This window comes from Podarcis gaigeae, assembly GCF_964106915.1.
Source record: "Podarcis gaigeae genome assembly, chromosome: 5".
NCBI classification, from domain to species: Eukaryota; Metazoa; Chordata; class Lepidosauria; order Squamata; family Lacertidae; genus Podarcis; species Podarcis gaigeae.
Genome location: NC_139681.1, coordinates 25,916,297 through 25,939,256, shown reverse-complemented (window position 1 = coordinate 25,939,256; position 22,960 = coordinate 25,916,297). Strand labels below are relative to the sequence as shown.

The window sequence follows — 22,960 nt, the reverse complement described above, 5'->3', positions numbered from 1 at the left end:
ACAAAGTAAAATAAAGAAAGGTGCAGTAACCAAAATGGGGCAAGAGTGTTATGGGTGAACAAAATAGCTATTAGGCAAGTGGGTTAATATTTGTTGTACTCTGGCATATTATTGGCTAGAAAGCTTCTGCTCAAATGTTTTAACTGTCTTATATGACAATCCCCCCCCCCCGTTGTGGTGGATTTATTTTTATGCAACAATGGAAATCTAAACACATATAGGAATTTCTAGATATATATTCTTTCACTACTTCTTGGAACATATGAACCAGGTCTCAGAGAGACTATGAAAAGGGTCTCTTTAGCCAATGTGTCTGTCATTTTCAGGTGTAAGGTCTGAGAAGAGTGAATTAAAGGTGGCATATGGTGGGTAGACCTTTGGTTTACACAAACACTTCAATTTCAGAAGCAATGGAATGATTTAATCCCTACAGTCTTCTTGCTGTGGGTCAAATCATGTTAGGGGTGAAATGTAGCTGCCAGTTTCTCGTGGATGGATAATAACATTTGACATAAATACTGGAATGACATGAGATGGATGGATCATGTGGGAAGATCTCAAATCAGTGTTGTACATCTATAGAGGCCTATGATGGGACCTGCCCATTTCTTCTGAATCTGTTATTCAAATATAAATAAAACTGTGCCCTATCCATTAGGGTGTGCTCATTGGCTCTATAGGCATCCCAAATAACAAGGCAAATATGGACAACACAGGGAAAGGTCTCTGGTGCACCTTATGGTACCTTCTTGGTGGCACAATTTGATTCAGAAAGATAAGGTGCATCAGACATTGCCTAAGCTTTCTAATGGCTTTGTCTCCTTGACTGTCCAAAGGCCTTGTAACTGGGGAAATGCCCAGAGCTTGAGGTGGTAAGGATGAGATACTTCCTTTCTATTGCTCCTTTTTCCAGCCATAAGGGCACACATCAGTTTTCATTTCATAAAAGTTCATCAACATTTTGGTGTGAATTTTTCTTCTTCAAATGCACACGTTTTTGGTAGGGAAGTTTGCCCAACACATTTTGCAAGATTTCACCTAACGCCCTGCAACTTTGTACATTGTTTTCATTAACATGCAGAACTGTATTGCAAAATTCAGAAAAGTGCAAATATCAAAGAGTGGCTGTATTTTGGTACAACACAGTGGTACCTCAGGTTACAAATGCTTCGGGTTACAAACTCTGCTAACCCGGAAATAGTTGCTCCAGGTTGCGAACTTTGCCCCAGGATGAGAATGGAAATCATGTGCTGGCGGCACAGCGGGAGGCCTCATTAGCGAAAGCGCGCCTCAGGGTAAGAACAGTTTCCGGTTAAGAACGGACCTCCGGAACAAATTAAGTTCGTAACCCGAGGTACCACTGTACATTGTTTCAGGAAGTAAGAATTATGTAGTTTTGCCTTCTAGTTTATCCTTCATCCCGAGAGGTGAGTTGGGAGAATATTTCATTTTGACACATAGGCATAGGTTTTATTCACAGTGTATGATTTCCCCAAGACATCCCCAATCACAAGGATTGGGGGGGGGGGATTTAAACTGTTAGTTTTTCACACTGATCTATGCATTCCCCAATGCAAGTCAGTGGTCAGATTTCTCAGCCCCAGAAAAATTCATAGGAGAATCCCACAATCAATGAACCTTTGGGTAAAAAGAGTTCTTGCTAAGTTTCCTTTTTCCTCACACCAGATTTTCTTGGAGATGGATGCTATTTTTCTGTTGCCTCCCTCCCCCATGCAAATCAATGGAGACGTTTCCACGTTTCTCCAAAAATTCAGGGGAATCCTTTGAGGTAATAGGGTCTTTGTGAGATAGGAGTGAGATGTTCTACACATCGGTCTTTCCTAGAGATCAGTGTTCTTTCCCCCCACTCCTGCCCCCAATAATTCATATTGTCACAACCCTAACATTAATGTCTGCCCTTATGAAAGAACCATTGCATCAATCAATTTGACAGTCTTCTCCCATTTGGCAGAAAATTAAAGCCTTTAAAAAAAATAAATCAAAATTTAAAGGTGCCCTGCACAATCCCCCCCCCCAAGTGTATCTTCTTATAATTTGGCATGCATAATCCACTGGGGAGGGGCTACAGTGACCAAAAATTTCATCCACTTCTATGAAAAGGGGAATTGTGAGTCAAGGACCCTCTGCCCACTTGGGATAAATAAGACACAAGGCGGGCAACAGAGTGAAGCCACAAGGCTGCCACATACGCTTGAATGTGGCTCGACCCCACCCACAAACCAGCCCTATTGGCTGGCCCACTGGGCAGCGTGTGGCAGCCAGGACAGTGACACAGGAGTCCGACTACGACCCCTGCTGACGTGGGACCAGCTCCCACTCACAACACCTCCCGTCTGTGAGGAGGAGAGGCTATGTCATCACAGTTTTTAGATTCCTCATTATAGTGAATAGGAAGAAAATGGGGCCTCACTTTTAACAGATCTGATTTGATCTCATAAGACTATAAAATGAGCCTGGGTCATGCTAGTGGCATAGCTAATTCAGCATACTGTTCTCACAGAAGCACATTCTTAATAGTCATATAGAAAGCATTCAGATAGGCCAATTCCCTTTTCTCATATTCTCTCTCTCTCTCTCTCTCTCTCTCTCTCTCTCTCTCTCTCTCACACACACACACACACACACTATTACTAGTACCTTCCTACAAAGTAAACCAAATGCAACTGTTGACCACAAGATAATTTCAGATAATTTCACTGGGCACAATCCCTTTTCCAAGGAAATAATCTGGAATATGTTTTCGTACTTAAAAAGCAGAACTGAAAGGAAGGATGCTATTTTGCCTTTGCTCCCGTGGTCTCATGTTTCTGGGAAGCATCAGAGTGCTGGTGAGTCTGAAATTCTGAGAAAATACTCAGCAGCACCCTGATGCTTTGGTGTTGGTCGCTTGAAACAGATTTCTTAATGTTTGCTGATCTTCAAACAAGATGAGAGCAGTAGAAGGCAATAGCACTACCAAGTAGCCATTGCTTCTTTTCTTGGGGGGGGGGGGGGATGATACTGTTGAGTAACCATGTGCAAAATGAAAGAACGTATGCTGATCCCTCCTGAATCAGAGCAAAGGTACATTGAGCATAGCATCCTGTTGTCCGCTGTATTCAGCCAGATAAGGAAGGGCTATAGCTCAGTGCTACAGGCAGTGTGTTGCATGCAAAATCAAAGGTTCAGTACTTGGTATCTCCAGGCATGGCTGAGAAAGACTCAGGTATGCAAACTTGCCTCTCTACAAGCTTACCGGGCAGCTTAGACAGTGCACAGCTAGATGGATCAGTGCAGCTTCCTAAGTTCCTATTCCTCCAGAGGACCCACAAACATGGCTTGAAGCTCTCTCATATTGTTGCTCCCCAGCAACTAGAAGCCAGCAGCTTCCTCAGAATGTGAAGTTTCCATATAACCATAATGTCTTCTAACCTTTGATAAATTTTATTTTGCTGTGTTTTGTTTTGTTTTGAACTATTCTAGTCGTCTGGAGCTCCTTTGGGGAAATAGACAAAGTAGATTTGTTTAAAAATAAATAATAAATAGACAACCTCCATCTAGGCTAGTGGCGATCAATTCCATGCATTAATTATGTGCTGTGTGAAGTACTACTTTATTTTGTCTGTCCTGCATCCAGCCCTAGTCAGTTGTGTCTGATGCCCTTGAGCTGTAGTATTATGAGATACAGACAGCTTCTCTTTCTGTTTTCTCTATACCGTGCCTAACTAAGATCGATAGTGAGGCTTTTAAGCAAAACAAATTTTAAAAATGAGGCCTTGTTGGCATAATTGACAACATTTCCCGGTGTGAGTCAACATTGTTTTTAGCAAAGGTTGTTTTCTAGCTGCTGTGACAAAAAAATGCATCTGATAGCCACTGAAACCTTACAGACCTCCAAATATGTGTTCCTCATGCCAAAATATCTGGGTTCTGGGAACCTGGCATGTTAATTACTTCCCAACAGCCAGGTGGAAAAGCTAAAATTAGGGATGTAGGAAACTACCCTCATCTCACAGATGAAATTTGTTGGGCTTAAATTCCCTTGGAATTCCTCACTTGAGGAAGGACTTTCAGATTTGCTTTGAATATCATTCTAGCCAAACTCCAACTGCAACCAAACAGCATGTTGATACATTTCACTAATGTTAATGCAACTCTATAGGCTTCTGTTGAATTCTTCAAATTACAGAAGAAAAACAATTTTATGCTTTGAATTTATGGGGGGGGATACATCATTGGGGCTCACCGAGTCCATGTTTCATTGGGTTACTTTCCCACAAGAAAGAAACCTGGATTGACAGACTGAATCATCAAGAATTACAGACATAATCAAAGACATGATTGCTTTTTCTCTAACATGAGAAAAAATGAATTGTACTCCAATATACTTAGGGTATTTTTGCATTATCTAAGCAGCTGGAATTTCAAAACAGTCATGAATGGGCACTCCAAGCCCAGGTTTCAGATAGACTGGCCCATTCCCTTGAGGAGTTCCTGTGGTTCTGCACACCCTTGAATTAGAGTTGGATTGAGGGAGATCTCCAATAGCAGCAATGAATGTGTGTCTATACATATATAGTAGTCGGTTTTGTAAGGTTAAGGAATGGATTATAGCTCAGTAGGTGATCACGTGCATGGCATGCAGAAGGTCTCAGATTTGGTCCCTGGCACATCTACTTATAAGGAACTCAGTTGCACTGTTTAGGAAGAGCATCTATGCCTGGCAAAGCAGTTGGCATGGACAGTACTGGCCCGATGCATCAATGGTCTGACACTGACTCAGAACAATACAGAACAAAAAGCAGCAAAAAGGGATGTACAAAAACATTTTTAAGGAAAATGTGACATCACATGAGGGGTTTTTTTTATTTTCATGCCAAGAGGTATGAAAATGAAATTGTTTGGAAATGACAGCATTGTAGGCTGAGGAAATGTGTGCTTTGTGCAGTTCAGTTGTGCATTCACTACAGGCAACAAAAGAGGCAGGGAGGGTGGAAAGGTTGGAGGTTTCAGGGAGTGACTGCAAGCATAGATTTTTATTTTTATTTTTTAAAAAAATTATACGTGATTTTATAAATGCTCACCATGGTTCTGAGACCCAGCCTCACCTCATGGGCAATCTCCAAGGGGCAAAAAAACACAGAGAAGAAGAAGAGGGAGGGGAAAATGATCAAATAGTGTGGCTTCTAAGAAATGTACACATAGTGATGACAGATATCAGCATACCCATGTCATGCAACACTGATGATAGTAAGCAAAATGTCTGCATCTTTTATTTGAACTCTTCCCCCCATCCCTTCAGCATATGCCAGACACGCCCCAAAGTGTGTTGGGGTTTTGGTGGGAGTGGAAGAAATACTTTCTAATTTTTCTCAGATTAATGTGTTACCCTTGGTATTTTTTCATTGCTGATCAATCACACCCATCACTGACATGCCACATGACATGAAATTATCATTTCAAAGCAGGTTTTGATTTATTTCAGCTATACCTGCGTTGCATTTCAATGTACTCTTACTTGGAAATAAGCCCCACTGGATAAATTTGCTTCCAAGTAAGTATGAATAAAATGATAGTACATATCATCTGGAATATGAGTAAAACCATTCAAACAAATCAAGGTATGTTTTTCCGTGTGACCTGGCCTGGAATTAGTAGTGGCATGAACTGGTTGCCTCCCACTTCTGATTTTTTTGGCGGAGTTGTGCGCTCAGTCACGAGTTTGCCTTCAATCAGCCAAATCAGATATTTCCTATTTGTGACATAAATGACACACTAAAAATGCACCCAAACTACTGAAAGTGACTGGCACGGTCCAGGTTAATTTGTCTGGTTCTGTTGGAGGTTTTCATTTTTAATTTTGGTGTACTTCATACTCTAAAATGCTATTTTCTTCACCATTTTGGATACCGAAAAAGAATTGTAGATTGGAAAAGAAAGGAAGTATACAATTTTCACCAATAAATTAGGTAATCTCAATTAGCGCTACATTGTAGGAGTGCTTTATATGTTTATTTGGTGGTGAAGGCAGGCTCACAGTAACCACTGAGTCCAACGTAGGAAAGTATTTCAAATTGTGTGCATGTTGGCAGGTGTTTCGATGACCGGCAGCTGTGTCTCATTTGCTTGGAACAGGATTTTATTTTGGTATAATTTTCTCTGTACAAGTTAAGCCTAGTACAGAGCTTAACTCATAGTATTTCATAACATGGCTGGGCCATTCAGTGCCCTCCTTGTCTCGTGTATTGGAAAGTTGCAGTCGGAACACGTAAATCACCCCCTCCCCTTATTCCTCACTCTTCCCCTGGAACAGAGATGCTGGTAGATTAGAGTAGTCCAGATTTCTAAACAGTTCAGTACCTTGATTTAAGATTGTATGTCCGAGAATTATCCAACCACCTATCACAAAAAAACTGTTTGTCAAATGGCCAGGTTTTCAACAGCTCTTCAAGTTCTATTTGCATGGTAGTTTTGGAACTCCATTCAGATGGTAGTAAAGAGCTCATGATAAGCTGATATTTCTCTGAAAAGTGTTGGAGAAGAGTAGAATGACTTCCATTCTTTATCTACACTCTGGAATCTACAGGAGATTCCACATTCCAAGGTAGCTTGTTTGGGTGGAAATCTGTCTTAGTAAGTATAAGTGAATACAGGCCATTGTTTAACAAGTGATAACTTGCTTCCAGTGCGTGTGACCATTTTACAGAGCCTCAAACACATTACTTTCTGATGGAATCAGTGATAAATTCAAACTCTCAGTCATCTAACCACAATTACGGCTGCAATTAGGGATAGAAGGACCTGCTAGTTCTCCCAGTTTCTCATTTTTTTTCCAAATCTTAAATTCTGCTCTCTAGATTTCTGCCACAATTTGTGAATTTCCTCGCAAAAATTCACCAGCATTTTGGTGTGAATTTATCCTAGTGAACACATTTTTTTCATGCCAAACCCCATTGTACTCTGAGTCCCCACTGAACTCTGGAGTACTTACTTCTGAGTAGACAGTCTGTAGACAGGACTGGACTGTAAGCAATGAAAATTTAAGAGGCTGCACATGTGAATTGGCCCTGTGTAGTAGCTAGCGTACTACTGTTCTACTGCCCTGTATTGCCAGTGACATTTTTTATTATTATTTCCTGCTCCCAAAAGTTTATTTCATCTTAGAAAATTAAAGTACAATGCAGTGATACATACAGATGATTATTTATATGAGAAATTTTAGCAAAAAAAGTACACAGATTTCAGATGTGATTGAAATACATAAAAATAATAATTTAAAAAGCAATGTAAAATATAAACATACAATGAAGGGGAATATATATATATTTAAAATCTTGTATTTTCTTCACATGGAGTAGGGAACACAAGTTGGAAAAAACAAAACAGTAAAACGAAAAACAGCCAGCAATAGGGTGGGTTGGGGGAGAAGACAGTGGTGAAATGGCAAAAAAGAGAGAGATAATAGACCAGGCATAGGCAAACTCTGCCCTCCAGATGTTTTGGAACTACAATTCCCATCATCCCTGACCACTGGTCCTGCTAGCTAGGGATCATGAGAGTTGTAGTCCCAAAACATCTGGAGGGTCAGGTTTGCCAACGCCTGTGATAGTCTGTGTTGAGTGTTGTCAACCTGTTGTCTGGCAGATGTTGAGAAAGACACTTCCAATCAGCTCCAGCCAGCATGGCCAAAGTGATGGTGGGAGTCCACAACATCTGGAGAGCACCATGGTGCCTGTCTTCAGTGTTTTCATTTTTAAGTAGAAGGAAGGACCCAGTTCCCAAAACAGTTCAGCTAATTTTCTACTCTGAAAGTGCATGAATGCCCCAGTTGTGCTTTTTTAAAAAAAATAAAATAAAAATGGAGGTGATACATGCCTAAGTACAATGGATCCAGGTGGTACACAATGGCTACCATTATGCAGAACCTGTGGTGTTATTTTTTTTTCAGTCCCTAAGGAATGTTCCTCCTTCTGGCAGCTATTCTACATGATCAGAAATCCCATGCAATGTATTCCTTGCTGGACTCTACTACTTTAGATTGCATGGAGAACAGCATTTCCAACTTAGTCCATTTATTGAGGAGCCCAATCAGCAAGTAACATAGCTCTGTAGTGTACACCTGGCACCAATATCAAGTCTCTCTTCAGTGCCAGGTGAACAATTTCCCCTAGCCTTTTCTTTAGTTTTTATGATTTTATGCTAATTTGTAGTGCAATTTGCTGGGTGATCAAATGCATTGTATTTATTGTATTTTCATTTTTATGCTGTGCACCACTCGGCGAGCCCAGGCTGCAGAGATGCTAGCAAATATTTCAGTAAATAAAACAAAGCGTGAGAGCAATTCACACCTCACATACAGGAGAAAGATCAAATAATTGAATGCTCATACGTGAAATATTTCTTGCAAATACAAAATCAGCATGTTTGAGAGATACTTGTAGCCTGTCCTTCTCCCTTGCATACTTGCTTTAAATATGCAGACAGTTTTTTTGTTCAGAAAGAGGGATCATTCAAACATTTCACACACACAGTTTGAAGTGATACTGTCCATCACTGGATACATTACATGGGACTGTCACTTGTGAAGCTTGACTCTAAGACAGCAGGAGTTTTTAGGATGCAAATGTTTTGAGGTAGGTTAGAATACACCCATCATTAATAGCTATGGTATTATTCAAGCTAAATACACTGAAAGGGGGAGGTTTTCTTTTAGTTGATACATCAAACATTATATACCACTTACTAGAACAAAAGAGCTCTAGGCAGTTTAAAATATTCATGAAAAATACCAATACAATTGTATTTATGATGGTTGTGGCATTAGAGATCACAATAAGGCACAAAACATGTAAACCTGGTTAGGCTTGTAAAAAGAAAAAAGATTTAAAAAAGATAAAAATGGTTGACACTCCTACAGTGCCAGAGGCAAACCTGTAGGAACAGGTCATCTCTAGTTCAAAAGCTTTGCACACTAGAGCCTTGTGCACTGATTTCAAAAAAATATTGGTTTGCAGGAAGATGAGTGAAGGCACTGACAATAACAAAATGCCAGTATTTTAGCTCCTGCAGTGCTAATCTCACTATTGGCCCTTTGAAAGCTGCTAAGAGGCAAAAGACATTCTAGTAGAATGTTTTTCACACGGTCTGATAAGGAGCAGTTACAGATAGGTAGCCGTGTTGGTCTGCCATAGTCAAAACAAAAAAAATTCCTTCCAGTAGCACCTTAAAGACCAACTAAGTCCGTTCTTGGTATGAGCTTTCGTGTGCATGCAGTTAGGAGCAGTTAGGCAAACACAAGTTGCTTTCAGCTGCTAATAGCAGCGGACCTAACAGCTACACAGCAAAATGAAGGTTAGGGAGTGGGGAAATATACTTAGCAAAGCTGAATCCAGTACAGTATTTAAAGGTGGCCTTGTTGAAAGTCCCTTTTCCACACAACTGATAAAGGGTACTGGGAACCTGTCCTCCTTTACATCTTACCTTCCCAATGTGATTACATAAAAACCCTGTTTTAACTGATGGCCGCAACAGATTGCAAAATAGGATTTATTGATGGCTTGAAATGTGCCCGAGGGCCTCTCTCCTTGATAGTAATTTCTGGGACTCCCTAGGAACTGCTATAAAATTATGATGTAAATTAGATTATTAATTAGGACAGGTTTAGACGGTTCAGTGTGCATTATTTTTTATCCTTATCAGGCGAAAACTCAATAACAAACTGATGATAGGGAGCTGTAAGGTATCTAGGAACTTCATAAATGTAAGCACCAGTGCTATTTTTCTAGAAAAAGACGTACCAGAACTCTCCATGAATGCTTCCCTTGTTCTCTTACAATGGCAATGACGCCCACCTGAGAGGTGCCGGAACTGAGTTCCAGCTGAAAAAGCCCTGGTAAGCACCATCCATAATCTCAAGATGGAACAATGACCTAAATGATGGGGAACCTGTCCCTCTCCAGGTATTGTTGAACTACAGCTCCCATCATCTCTGATCATGAGCCATGTTACCTGGTACTGACAGAAGTGGGAATCCAGAAGGTCACACATTCCCCATCTCAGACCTAAAAGTAGCCAAGGCAGTGAATAGCTTGCAAGTCATGCCATGATCAGCATCAAAGTGGCTTCCTCTGCCTAGATACTACCTTAGAGAGGAGTTGTCTGTTTCTGTGATCTACCCAAAGTTATTAATCCATTTTTCATTTCTTAAAGTATCACCTCCTACTGAACTTAGGTTAAAAATATACTCCCCAGGAGGAAATTCCCCCGAAATGTTTCAATCAAATCTTCCATGGTTGGTTTGCCTTAAAATCCTGGCTATAAGATCCCTGCAGTGCTTGCAGGGCATAGTTGATTGAAATTCTGCACTGCTACAGTGGCCGGTGAGCGTGGGCTATGCAAAGTGCCTACTTGCTGGCAAAGCAGATCTTAGAAATGGGTGGTTAGCATTTTGCAATGTTAGAGAGCATTTAGCAAGCAATGACTAGGCTCTGGCAATTCCAAGAGACAGTCCTATTAGCAAAACTGCAGATTCCAAAGCATTAGTGAAGCTGGACACAATCAGAAGCCCATTGGAATTCTGTGCAAGAAGCAGACAAAGAAAGAATCCCAACAATGAGAAACAGCAAAGAATGGCGAAAAAGCCCCCTTCCCAAATGAATGGAGAGTTGAATACCTTGATATAAAAAGAAGTTGACCTCTATTTAACCATTTGTTTTTGTATTTGGCTACAACTTTGGGGCATAGTTTGTATTACGTGTGCTTGGGGAAATAATATGACCGCTGTGTTGCATTGTAAGAACTTTGTATAGGTAGGACTTTTCATTATATTATTTTAAATAGTGGCACTCTTTGATATTACGGCTGAAAGGAAATGCCTCTCAAAATCCCTTTGCATATTACAAAAATAGTAGAGCTACTCCAGGTATATCTTGTAAAATAAAAACCACTTCTGAGGACTAGGGCTGGATGGTATCTGGTTTTCAACATTGTGATATATCACAATGCCCGAACACCAAAAACATCTGAAAAAGTGGCTGGGCTCGGGAGGGAGGGAGAATCGACCAGGAGGAAGGGAAGGAAGCTTCCTGCTTGCTCAGTTAAAGGAGTTCCTAGTGACTCGCTCCCTCCACAGCCCAGTCCTGGCCTCAGCAGAGGGAGCCTGAGAAGGTTCTCTCCCATCTGCCTGCCTACAAGCAGGTGGGCTGCCTCATTCTTCCTGCGACTGATCGGGAGGAAAGAGGCAGCCCGCCTAACTTGCTTGGGCAAAGGCAAACATGCAGACAGGCAGATGGGCAAGCTGGCAATACATCGCGACTCCCTGGCTACCGCCAGCACAACACAGGCAGGAGTGAAATGCACTGTGATGGGCCGTGCATGTATTGCCAGCTCAAAATGTCTGAAACTGGTTTCAGACAATGAATTGAAGTACATGCATCCACATGTAGACATACTTTTTAAAAAAGTTGTGCATTATTCACACATAGTATGGCAGCTTTCTCAGATGTTGGACTATCCCCATTATCCTTGACTATTCTGGCTGTGGACCATGGAGGTTATATTCCAGCAACTTCTGAGGAAGGCTGTTGTGTGAGATACACTTTGGGCACACCTTTCAGAAAAATGTACCTGGCAGTTTGGCAAGATGTAAAATAGGCCCTATTTGAATGAACTAAATCAGCAATTCCATTTTGCACCAAGAACCCACCATGTTCGAAGTGGTGAGAAATGCAGGGTAGAAAGCATGTGTTTTAATTGGTCATCCGCCCACTGATTATAAATAATATTTTGCATTTCAACCAATAATGGATTCAATTTATACAAGTGTGCATGTATCACCAACAGCTAATTCATTATAGGTGCCATTTTGAGATAGTGAAGTGAGTGAACCTTGGAAAGAAAGACAATCCTTAATACATTTCTCTCTCTCTTTAAAGTGGCATTCTAGAACAAAAGGTCTAAATATTTAACTTATAAATGTATCAATTAAACATTGTTCTCATTAACCCTGGCTGCCTCCCCACCACCACCACACCATCAACTAACATCCTAATCCTATCAAAGTTTTCTCAGAAACGGTTCCTACTTTCTTCAATGGATTTACTTGCCCAAATATAGGGAAAGTAGATTTGATGAAGGAAATCCATGACCCATTTTTTAAAAAGTTAATAGAACAAGGGCTATGATTCTGGGGGACAGAACAACTTAATCTCTCCCCTACTTCTAATTCTCTTGTCCTGATTAAAATTGCACTGTAGGTTTCTCCCTACAGGACAAACAGCAGCCACAGGGGGAAATTTCAGTCAGGAAAATGCTGTGGGAGAGAAATGTTACTGCCACATTTTCCACAGCTCTGTATGAGGCCTTTTCCCACTGCATTCAGATAAAAAAACAACCTCTGGGACACAGTTGGTTTATATATTTCTTCCACATCATGTCTAGTTGTGCCCTGAAAGTTGGGCAACACTGACAGGGCAAATCAGCATTTATTTCATGAGTCAGTTTCACAAGGGTTTATTCAGAGGTTATGTCCCACCTCTTCATTAATTTGCAGAGGTTTTTTTTTATAAATAATAATAATAATAATGCATGAGAACTTGTATTTGAATGGTATTTTTGAATCTATTTTCTCACTAAATAGTTTTTTTTATTACTTCATAGTATGCATTTATATAGGCTTTTTTAAATCCCAAAGCACACTATATATATATATAATACACATTTGGGTGTGTCTTTTGAACTTAGAACTGCATCACAATTTTGGAGAACTGAAAAATTCAAAAAATATCTACAGTATGTCTAAGAGGCTACTTTGAATCGGAATCCACAAAGAGCAAATTCCTCAAACATCCCTACTGCCATGAACATGCAGAAGACTGAACTTTAAAGTGTTCAGTTCAATTTAGTTTTAGTTCACTCACTATTAACTGAACGAACTAAAGGTTTCAGCCTTCATACTAATAATGTGTCTTTGCCCATAGATGGATTTCTCCACACATCATCTCTTCGTGAATAAGAAATGGATTCATGATACTCTTGGCTACGTGAGCAAATTAAGTAAGTTATTTTTTTTACCAAAAAAAGTTCCCTTTGAAAAGAATGCACAGTGGACTTACATACAAAATGATTTCTCTGACTTGGATGTGAAGCATGGTAGCTGAAGACTTGGAGGACAAATTGAATGAACAAGTAGGAAATCCAGACAAGTGGAATGTTAATGACAAGTAGCATTATAGAATATAAGCCTTCCCATCAGTTTGTATGTGGTAGGCATGTCAATTAGTGCAACGCTCTGGCTATTCAGAAATAAAAATTAAAAGTGATAGGCCCTGTGTTCTTCCCCAGTCGGGGTGTGGCTGCTGTCATAACCCTCTGGTACAAAGCATCTGTTCAAGATGAAAAGAAGGTTAAAGTGCCTTAATGTCTCAAAGCCCAACAGAGAGGTGAGGTTGTTAAAGATTGAAACAGATGCAAACAGATGCTGTCTCTTTGCACGATATGGTTATGACAGGTTGATTATTATTGCTTTGAAATATTTGCAAGAAAAACCTTTGATAACAGGCAATTTCATATTCTGACTATAAGAGATACTTAACTAAAAGCCGCTCATTTAGCTCTGAAGAGTATTATTTTTAGAAAGAGACAAGAAAGGGGGGGGGGGACACATCAACCAGTGATGGGGCCTGAATGATTTATTGTGTTATTAATGAGTGGAATAAAGATTCATTCATCTGTTCACACAAAGGAAAACAGCATTACATATTTCTCTAAAAGCCCTTGCCTTATTATGCACTGCTCCCACACTTCCTTTGTAAAGGGATATTTTCCTTCACAAAGAAAACTGAGTTACATAAGAGCACATGGGAACATACTGAAGTTCCTTGCTGCCGTATTTTGACATCATCCTCTGCAATCCCTCTCTGACTGCTTTATCAGCTAACAGCAACTAACTACCATAGAGACTTCACATCTTGGAATGAAATAATCTCTCCATGGTGGCAGAAGACACCTGGGAAGGGCCTTACTCAAGTCCCCATTTCACAACCAACAAGTTCAGTGGCTTTCATATGCACCCTCCCCCCCCAAAATAAAATCATTCACCAAGCTGAACACAGACCCTACTAGAAGCTCAATAAACCTCATGCTCTTGTGGTTTACCTAGGACTGCAAAAAAATGGGACAGGAAGGGTGGTTTAGCTCCTGTGAGATCACAATACATGACTATATTTGAGCTGTCTTTGTGAATCATGAGTTGCGTACACCCAAGTTAAAAAAATATATAGTTAAACTATTAAATGGTTTGAAGTCACTAGATTCCACCTGACCTATCTAGCTTGTTACTCAAGATTCATGTCACCTGGTGACTGCATTATTGCTTCTATTGCCTTAACCAAAAGATCAGATGAGGACCCCAAGTGAGGTAAATAGCCTTACACTTGCTCTCAATCTTCCCATATTCCAGGTCGAGTATTTTAACACCAAACCAGAAGGGCAAAAAGCAGTCCTTGGGGTCGAGGAGCAGGTGACATGTGGTGCAGGCTTGGCCAGCAGGTAAACATGGGATTTTTGTTGTTGTTGCAAGAATCAGGAGGTGTTGAATCTGTGTATTTAAGGCAGCCCTAAACATCCTTGTCTGTCAGTTTTAACAGTGGGGGCCAAAGGCATGGTGCCTGAGCTACTCTCTTACCCCTAAAGATGGTCTCTCCATGGCAAGGTTGAGGCACAATGGTGGGGCAATGTGGGAATGTTTGCAGTGCTGCTGCTGCCCAGGCTGTATCTGCTCTATAAATAAATACAGGACTTTAGTTGCCAGAGCTGACATTTTGGTACCTTCCATAAAACACAAACATTAGGGATTTTTTTTATAAAAAAAATATGGAAAAGGGATATAACTTTTTAAAAAGAAAGAAACCTGTGCTTAAATGTAATTATCTGCAATTGTAATCCAGTGAACTGGATTTCCACAGCTTCAGTTTGATGTAAGTTTTACATTCTCTACACTTAATTGTGATAAGAATAAAAGTTATGGACCTCTTTGGGTGTCTCTTGATGACAACGGTTGCTGCTCCACCACAACTCCAGGGCTGCCACCAAACAGGCCAGGAGCAGGCCCACTGCCAAAATGCAGAAGACCCCTGCAAAACTGTGAAGCTTCAGGGCCTTCCCATCCGTCTGTGCGTTGGTGTGGCTGTTCAGATCACAGCGTCCCATTCGTGGCCACCATTTCTCTTTGAACACATCCAAGTATCCAGCTTCTTGTAGTTCTAAGATCCTGCAGAGATCATTTTAGGGAAAACCACAAGCATTATATTTCGACAAGGAAAGCTTGCACAGAGGAAATCTGCAACTGAAAGAATATAAACTTGACAATTGGCAAGGTTTGTGCTACCAAAGAAATGTATACCCAATTGCACAATGAATGAGATGTGAACACTGTAAAATTTTGCAGGAATCAATATTAACAACACACTCAGAAAGTTGTGAATAAGTAAGGGCCTCTCAACATATTGGGTTGGATCCACTGATGCACTTGTGGGGTGGAAATGGTGCTACCGTTGCTGTTAAGCAAACTGTGGCACAAGTCTTTCCTCAGCATTATCTTGGTGCCATGCATAATGGTCAAAAATAATGTTGAGAACGTTACTTAGTACAAATGAAGCCTCACCTGTGAGTTCAGAAGCATCTCCCTGTTGAAAAGCAACCCCCAGCTGTGACCAGTTAGACCTTACTCAACAAAACAGCCCATGAAGAAAGGCTTGACTAAGAGACATTGAGAGCTTAGAATACTAAATCTGATAGCCAGAAGAGGTACAGCAGAGAACCCCCAACCTGTCCCCTCCCTGCACAATGAGAGGGCTGAACAGGCATACTCTATCATTTTCATTGGTTTATTAAATTGACCTTGTTATAGTTCTAGGTCCCAAGAGCTCCAAATCATACACTGAACTGGATAGATTAACAATGCCTGCCAAGTTCCTGTCCTGCCAGATTTTTACTCTGGGGTAGTGAGATGTGGACACAGAAAACAATGGACACTGGCAAAATTGGGATGGGAAGCAGCCTTGACCCCCGAACAAAAGCCAACAGGTAACTGTAGAGCTAGGCATGGTTTCCTGCAAATCAGCTTCTGTAGTACTGCATATCAGCACAGCAAGACTTAAGAGAGCACTTACATATGCATAGCCCCATTTTGTTTGACAACTGACAGGCATGAAAACCCCTGAATTAGGCACAACAGGGAAAAACTGCAAACTTCATGAAGATGCTCTGATGATTAAATCTCCAGGAGTGCTTCTGTTTAAGGATCATACCAGTCGTTGACAACAGCTTTGTACTCCTCCAAAGAGATTGTGGGAAACAGAAATTCAAGTGTGGTGGTGGGGAATTTATTTTCCATTGAACCACTGCCAATCCTAAACTAGCAGATAGTTGAAGATGTCAAACAGCCCTGCCTGAGATCCTGGCGATCCACAGATAATCAAGACTAGGCTGCTCTGACTCACGCAGGCTTGGTCAAGTACACATCTGCCCCAGCTATAATAAAATATATCTCTACCATACTGGTCTCTACAGCCACAACAGGCACTGTAACTCTCCAGTTATTTGACTTTACCTTCAATGGCACACTTGAGACAGATGGATGCCAACAGACAAAAGCTCTGACTGAACTGGATAGCCCCCAAAATTGCTGTGGTATAAGTCAAGTGCTACTTGATTATAGTTTAGGGAGATCCATCTTGAACCTGATCTTATCATGATGAGAGTGAATATAAGAGCATTATATATAGGACAGAAGAGTGGAAGTATTTCTGCAGAGTGAAAACTGTAACATATGCCATCTCCTTCCTTTCCTGCTTCTGGAAACATCCCCATGTGCCCGTGATGCAATCCCACACTCCCAGGATAAATTACTGTATTTTTCGCCCTATAGGATGCACTGGCCCATAGGATGCACCTAGTTTTTTTTTGGGGGGGGGAATAAAGAAAAAAAAATATCCCCCCCCCCCCAGCCGCAGGAACTCCCGCAGGGCTCCCTAGGCTACGGAGATCTGCCCGAAGCACGGGGCGCTCTGCTTCAGGCCACCCCATGTTCCGTGCAGCAGGCTGCTATCCGCAGCCTAGGGAGCCCTGCAGGAACTCCTGCGGGTTCCCCAGGCTGTGGATAGCTTCCCGAAGGGCGGGGCGCTCTGCTTCAGGGTGCCCCGCGCTCCAGACAAGCAGGCTGCCCAGGCTTACTGCAGAGAGAGAGGGGTCAGTGCGCACCGACCCCTCTCGCTTTCCAAGCTTCAGCGAAAGCCTGCATTCGCCCCATAGGACACACAGACATTTTCCCCTTCATTTTTGGAGGGGGGAAAGTGTGTCTTACAGGGTGAAAAATACGGTATATTAGCTAGTGCTGCTCAGCAAGGTAACCACCTGTTCCGCTTTCCACGTAAATTGTCAGTTCAGACTTCCAGGAATGCTCATGTTTTGTTTCCAAAGTAAGACACACTAAACCAAAAGCAATCACTATTGCACATATTGATTATGAAGGTGACATGTTGTTCAGGACTTGCCCTAATGCAATGGTAATTCTGGTTCTCTGTTAGCTTATTTTGGAGGCGATCTCACAGAATGTCAAAAAATTATTCTTTCTGCTAGTAGAAGAAGCCTCCTTTTGCAGAAGGCTAAATATGGATCCAACCCATTATGCTTTTAAAATATACATATGGTATTTTAAAGAGCAGAGCAAGAAGCATGAATTATGAATGTGGCAAAAAGGTGCTCGGAAACTTATTATCATACAGGTATACTCATTAGAGAGACAGGGTTGACCGCAGCTTCCTGTTGAGCAGCAAACCTGGGTTTGTTGCTGTGAATTTGCCTACCTTTGAGCATAGAATAATACACCACACATTTCTCACTGATTATTCCCCACTTGACAGTTTTCATTAATTTGTAGCCGTGATTTTCTACTCTCCCACAGTTCTTTGCCTGTGAACTAGCCCTAATTTAGAAAGGGCTGGACTGCCCCTCTGTCCCTGCGTCCCCCATACTCACCTGAATTGAAAACCAGATGGGCCATCCTGTGACCCTGAAGAAGCGACAGAACTGAAATGCATTGCTACAAGCGATATTCACCCAGAAGCAGCTGATTAGCCAAGGGTCTAAATGCCAGCAAATGCGATACTCGGCTTGGGGAAGGGGTTCAAGCCCGAGCACTTTTGTATTACCTTTGGGAGAAGAGATCCCTGTATGGACTGCCATGCTGGAGTGCTATCCCATATCCTTTGCTGCTGATGCTGTTTCCAATGACTGTCACGGAACACTCATCGTCCGTCAATGCCGCGTACTCCACTACTGCGACGTCCCACAAGAATGCGTAGTTGCCTTTCTTTGCCTGTAAAAACAAGGAACAAAACTTTCAGACACATCTTTAACTTGGATAGAATGTTATCATTCTCTTTCAAAAGCTATCAGTTTTTGAACAGAGAACTATTTTTTACTCATTTTAATATAATTTTTTTCCTGTTTTACTATGTAGAGTACTCATTTAAACATCTTTAAAATACCAGTGACTTCCCTTCTTCTTGGTTCATTTTGCATATCATAAATCCCTGCATATTTTACAAAAACTAAGCCATTCAGTATTCCATTATTACATCCATCAAAACTTATTTACACTGTTGAATTTATATTACTGCTGCCAATGTTTTCAAGTGTACACAACCCCCCCCCCATATATTCAATAAATTTTTCCATTTTTCTCCAAACATATGTTCTTCTTGTTCTCTTATTCTATATTAAGTCTGCAACCTGTGCATATCCTGTAAGCTTAAGTTGTCATTCTTCTTTAGTTGGGACCTCACTCATTTTCCATTTTTGAGCTTATGAAACACAGGCCGCATGTATTTTAAGAATGTCTTAAAATCACCAAATACATTTTGCCAGACCCAGGTCTTCTCAAATTCACCTCAATTTTCACTGTGTAACATTTAGTGGTAACATACCTGTATATGAAATCCCCCCCCCAAAAAAGCCATAAGAAATTTCCCAAGATCAACATTCTTTTAACTTCTCCTTAATTTCCAATCTATGTTTAAGCTAAACAGAACTATCAATTCAAAGTTGCTTCAAATTTCACGTTGCGGGGGGGGGGGGGGAGAGGCTCACAAATTAATGTGGCTTATGTAAAATTGCATGGTGAGTTCCCGCCCACCCCCCAGGGGATATAAAGACACATGACACAATTATTAAGGTTATTGGGCTAAATAAGGCCACAACTTTATTGGTTACAGGTGATGAGCAGTATTGGCTTAGGCATTGGTCCTAACCTACTACATCCGGCTTCAGCCCATCCGCTTGAAGTCCGGGAAGGGTTCTGCAAATTTACATCAGGAATTGGGGACCAGTGGGGGAGTCCTGCTGGTGCACATCAACTAGGAACTCCGCCGGGGTCACCAATAGGGGTGTGCCTTAGGCCCTCACCTCAATAGGCTTTGGGCAGGACCCCCCCCCCCCCCGGAATCCTTTATCAGACTACCCTTCAATATGCAGGGCAGGAGATGGTGCTTCCTCCCCTCTTCCATCTACAGAACTATACCAATACCTAACCGCCAATACCCAGAAAATTGTCAAGATTTGGTACAAGGTAGGTGAAAAGCAAGTGGCCAGTGCCAATTTGCCAAGTGGAAAAATTCCTACCAGGCCCCTCAACAGCGACCAACCAAGGTCCATAGCAAGGTCAAGGAACAAGAACATTAAAGGGCGGGAGGGTGAGAAAACAGGTGGTAGGCGGGAAAAGAGGGAGATCCCCAGTTGTGCCTGTATTAAATAGGGCAGGCCATGCCTCTGGAGCCAGCTGATTGGCTCGCCAGGAGGTGACGTGGCTGGGAATTCCCCCAATCATGCGGGGGCTGGGCTCCAGTCGCAGCGCGCTTGGTGGGGCCGTGACGCCCGCAATCCCACCTCCTCTGCAGGGCGGAAGTGGCTTTCCAATGTAGAAGGACTCCTAAAATTCACCTCAAGTTTTATTTTGGGGGAAATTCCATATCAATGTCATATTCATATATCAATGTGTTTTTGAAAGAAATTTGGGGTGACTTGCCAAAATCTCTCTTTGTGTGAAACAGTAACACAGTGAGTGAAAGACAGAGCAAATTATGTCTTGTCAAAGAGATCTAGTTCGTGTATCGAAAGTGGCCCTAATGACCATTTCATCAAACCAATTATGTCTAGCCAGCTTGATTAAAAGTAGCCACTACGAGGGAGAGATGAGAGCCACAACCTTCCAAGATAATGTTTTAAAAAAAGGGTATGCCCCCCACCCATACCTTCTACATATGAGTGACTTGCAAGAACTGTTTAAGTGTCCTGCTAAATTAAGTGAAGGATCTTGTAAGTATGTGATGGCTAGTAGATGGATGAGCTTACTTATTGTAAACCTTCCCTCTGCCCATGCAGCTAACCTTAGATCTGGGATTGGTGCTAGGGCATCATTCTTGCCTATCATATGGGGTAGGAGGAGTCCTTACAGAGCATATATATAGGGACTTATTTGGTTCAGATAACTCCCTGATTCCGAAGGCTTATCTACAGGGGCAGCAGAGTTTCCTGGAGCCTTAAAAACCAGGCTTAGTGGGCTTTACTGTAATTTGGGGGGGGGAACCCCCCAAGATTTTGAGGATGAGTTGAAAACTCACTGAAAATAGAGATGCTATTTGAAAATAGCAAGTGAAACTAAAACTTACAAGCGTGTTTGGGGTCAGTTTTATTATTTGGGTCAATTCTCCCAATTGCTTTTCCGCAGAGATGTGGCAGCTGTCTACCATCCATATCTGAAATTCATTATTATAGGCTGAGAGGGAGCTTTCTGAAAATAAGCAAGCTTCCTGCATCCACACACACACACACACACACACACACCCCAACTACTTCAAAATACCAACTAAGAATGCCAAGCCAATTTGGAACTGAGCCAAGGCTAGTTCACCCATCACTACCTGGAAGGTGCGGGAAGTGTAAATGTTTTATATTTACACTTCGTTAATAGATTCAATAACGCTCTTTAATTCTTCATTAAATTTTGTGGTGTGCTTTTCCCCTGTTACAAAGTAAAACTTTTTGGGTGAAAGAATGAAACAAGCCTCATTTTATTTCGGAAAAGAGTAGAGTACTTCAACTATCAGAAGTTTAGTTATTCTAAGGAAGCTTTTCTCTTGTGACATCGTAGGCTAAAGGAACCAAATTCTCCCACGAGTTTCACTTGTGGCTAATATTTACTTATATTAGTACACACCTACACATCTCTCGTCCGCAAATGTCAGCTCTAATTGGGATTCCAAGCAGTGACTGCAAGCTGTGCGCATGAGGAATGTAAATCATTTTCGTTAACATAAGATGTAAGAACTGTCTCTGGATGGGAATTCAGGGAGAAGAAACCCGATTGCTTTGCTTGGTTAAAGTAATCATTGACTTCCTAATACATTTAAGTAATATGTTTTTAAGTCTCCAGTGAATGTACAAAGCACAGTGGAACAGATGGGCTGGTGAATTTAATGCAAATAAATGAGTAATCATAAATGCAGGCTCCCGAGCTATTAAAAGGAAGTTTAGATCATTTCTGTTTTCTCATCAGGTTCAGGGAAGCAATAATTTTGAATGTGTAATTAAATAAGAACACCCCCCCCCCCCGCAAAAAAGGCATATGGATGTTTCTTTTTCTTTTGGGTGGTTTTTTTCTCTCTTGCATATGGTTCTGCAAATTTACATCAGGAATTGGGGACCAAATTAGTTGTTATTGTAATCACATGCCAAGTGCTAAAACTGCTGCTATATGAATCAGTCTCTTTAACATGCAGTAGAAGCCACACAGTGTCCCGACGTCACACAGCACAAGGCATCTCCTTGCTTTCGCTTGCTGATGACAGGCAAGCACAGAAATTTGATCTATCTATGAGACAGGTTCTATTCGTCATTGCAGAGGGGGAACCAGATGCACCGCACCTGTCTTTACCATAATGTTCAGATTGGCTCTTACTATGATTTAATCATTTAATTTCCTCTCCCCAAGAAAGTCTGGGAAATGTAGTTCTGTGCAGTGCGTCAGAAGACTCCAAAAGAGAACTGTCAGTCCATTCACTCACGGAACCAATATTTCTAAAATTCATTGGCGAAAAACCGTATCAGTAAAAACCAACATAAAACCAGAATATCTTTGCCACCTCCCTGCCTCTCTCTCTCTCTCTCTCTCCCGCCCCCACCCCTGTACAGTGGTACTTCGGGTTATATATGCTTCAGGTTACATACGCTTCAGGTTACAGACTCCACTAACCCAGAAATAGTGCTTCAGGTTAAGAGCTTTGCTTCAGGATGAGAAGAGAAATCATGCTCCGGCGGCACGGTGGCAGCAGGAGGCCCCATTAGCTAAAGTGGTGCTTCAGGTTGAGAACAATTTCAGGTTAAGAACGGACCTCCGGAACAAATGAAGTACGTAACCAGAGGTACCACTGTATAGGAAAATCCCATTCCAGCTGTTTACAATCTTCCACCTTTAACCAACAGCAGGTGGCGCTGTGGGTTAAAGCCTCAGCGCCTAGGACTTGCCGATCGAAAGGTCGGCGGTTCGAATCCCTGCGGCGGGGTGCGCTCCCGCTGCTCGGTCCCAGCGCCTGCCAACCTAGCAGTTCGAAAGCACCTCCGGGTGCAAGTAGATAAATAGGGACCGCTTACCAGCGGGAAGGTAAACGGCGTTTCCGTGTGCGGCTCTGGCTCGCCAGAGCAGCGATGTCACGCTGGCCACGTGACCCGGAAGTGTCTCCGGACAGCGCTGGCCCCTGGCCTCTTAAGTGAGATGGGCGCACAACCCCAGAGTCTGTCAAGACTGGCCCGTACGGGCAGGGGTACCTTTACCTTTACCTTAAGTCTTTTTTTGGTCATTGACCCTTGGTTAACCCTCCAGGTCCCTCATTCCAGTGGTGGGTGT

At 41.8% G+C, this 22,960-nt stretch overlaps 1 protein-coding gene and 1 long non-coding RNA gene across 7 annotated transcripts in view; one reads left to right on the top strand and one right to left on the bottom strand.

Annotated features, from left to right (window-relative positions):
• Positions 1-22,960, bottom strand: part of GRID1 (glutamate ionotropic receptor delta type subunit 1) — a 703,469-nt gene that overhangs the window by 5,990 nt on the left and 674,519 nt on the right. For 2 of the 6 annotated variants that reach the window (XM_083740291.1, XM_083740292.1), the window contains exons 14-17: positions 18,210-18,376; positions 15,028-15,268; positions 14,684-14,773; positions 5,085-5,120 (exon numbers count right to left, since the gene is read on the bottom strand). In XM_083740291.1, the coding sequence (XP_083596417.1) occupies positions 5,085-5,120; positions 14,684-14,773; positions 15,028-15,268; positions 18,210-18,376 (534 nt within the window). Of the gene's footprint in view, positions 1-5,084; positions 5,121-14,683; positions 14,779-15,027; positions 15,269-18,209; positions 18,377-22,960 lie in introns of those variants that run through there. The other 4 variants (XM_083740296.1, XM_083740295.1, XM_083740293.1 and 1 more) reach the window with 4 other exon arrangements.
• Positions 6,603-14,677, top strand: LOC310845450. Its single transcript, XR_014564752.1, has 3 exons — positions 6,603-6,633; positions 12,978-13,053; positions 14,459-14,677. It is a non-coding gene; the product is annotated as an uncharacterized lncRNA (long non-coding RNA).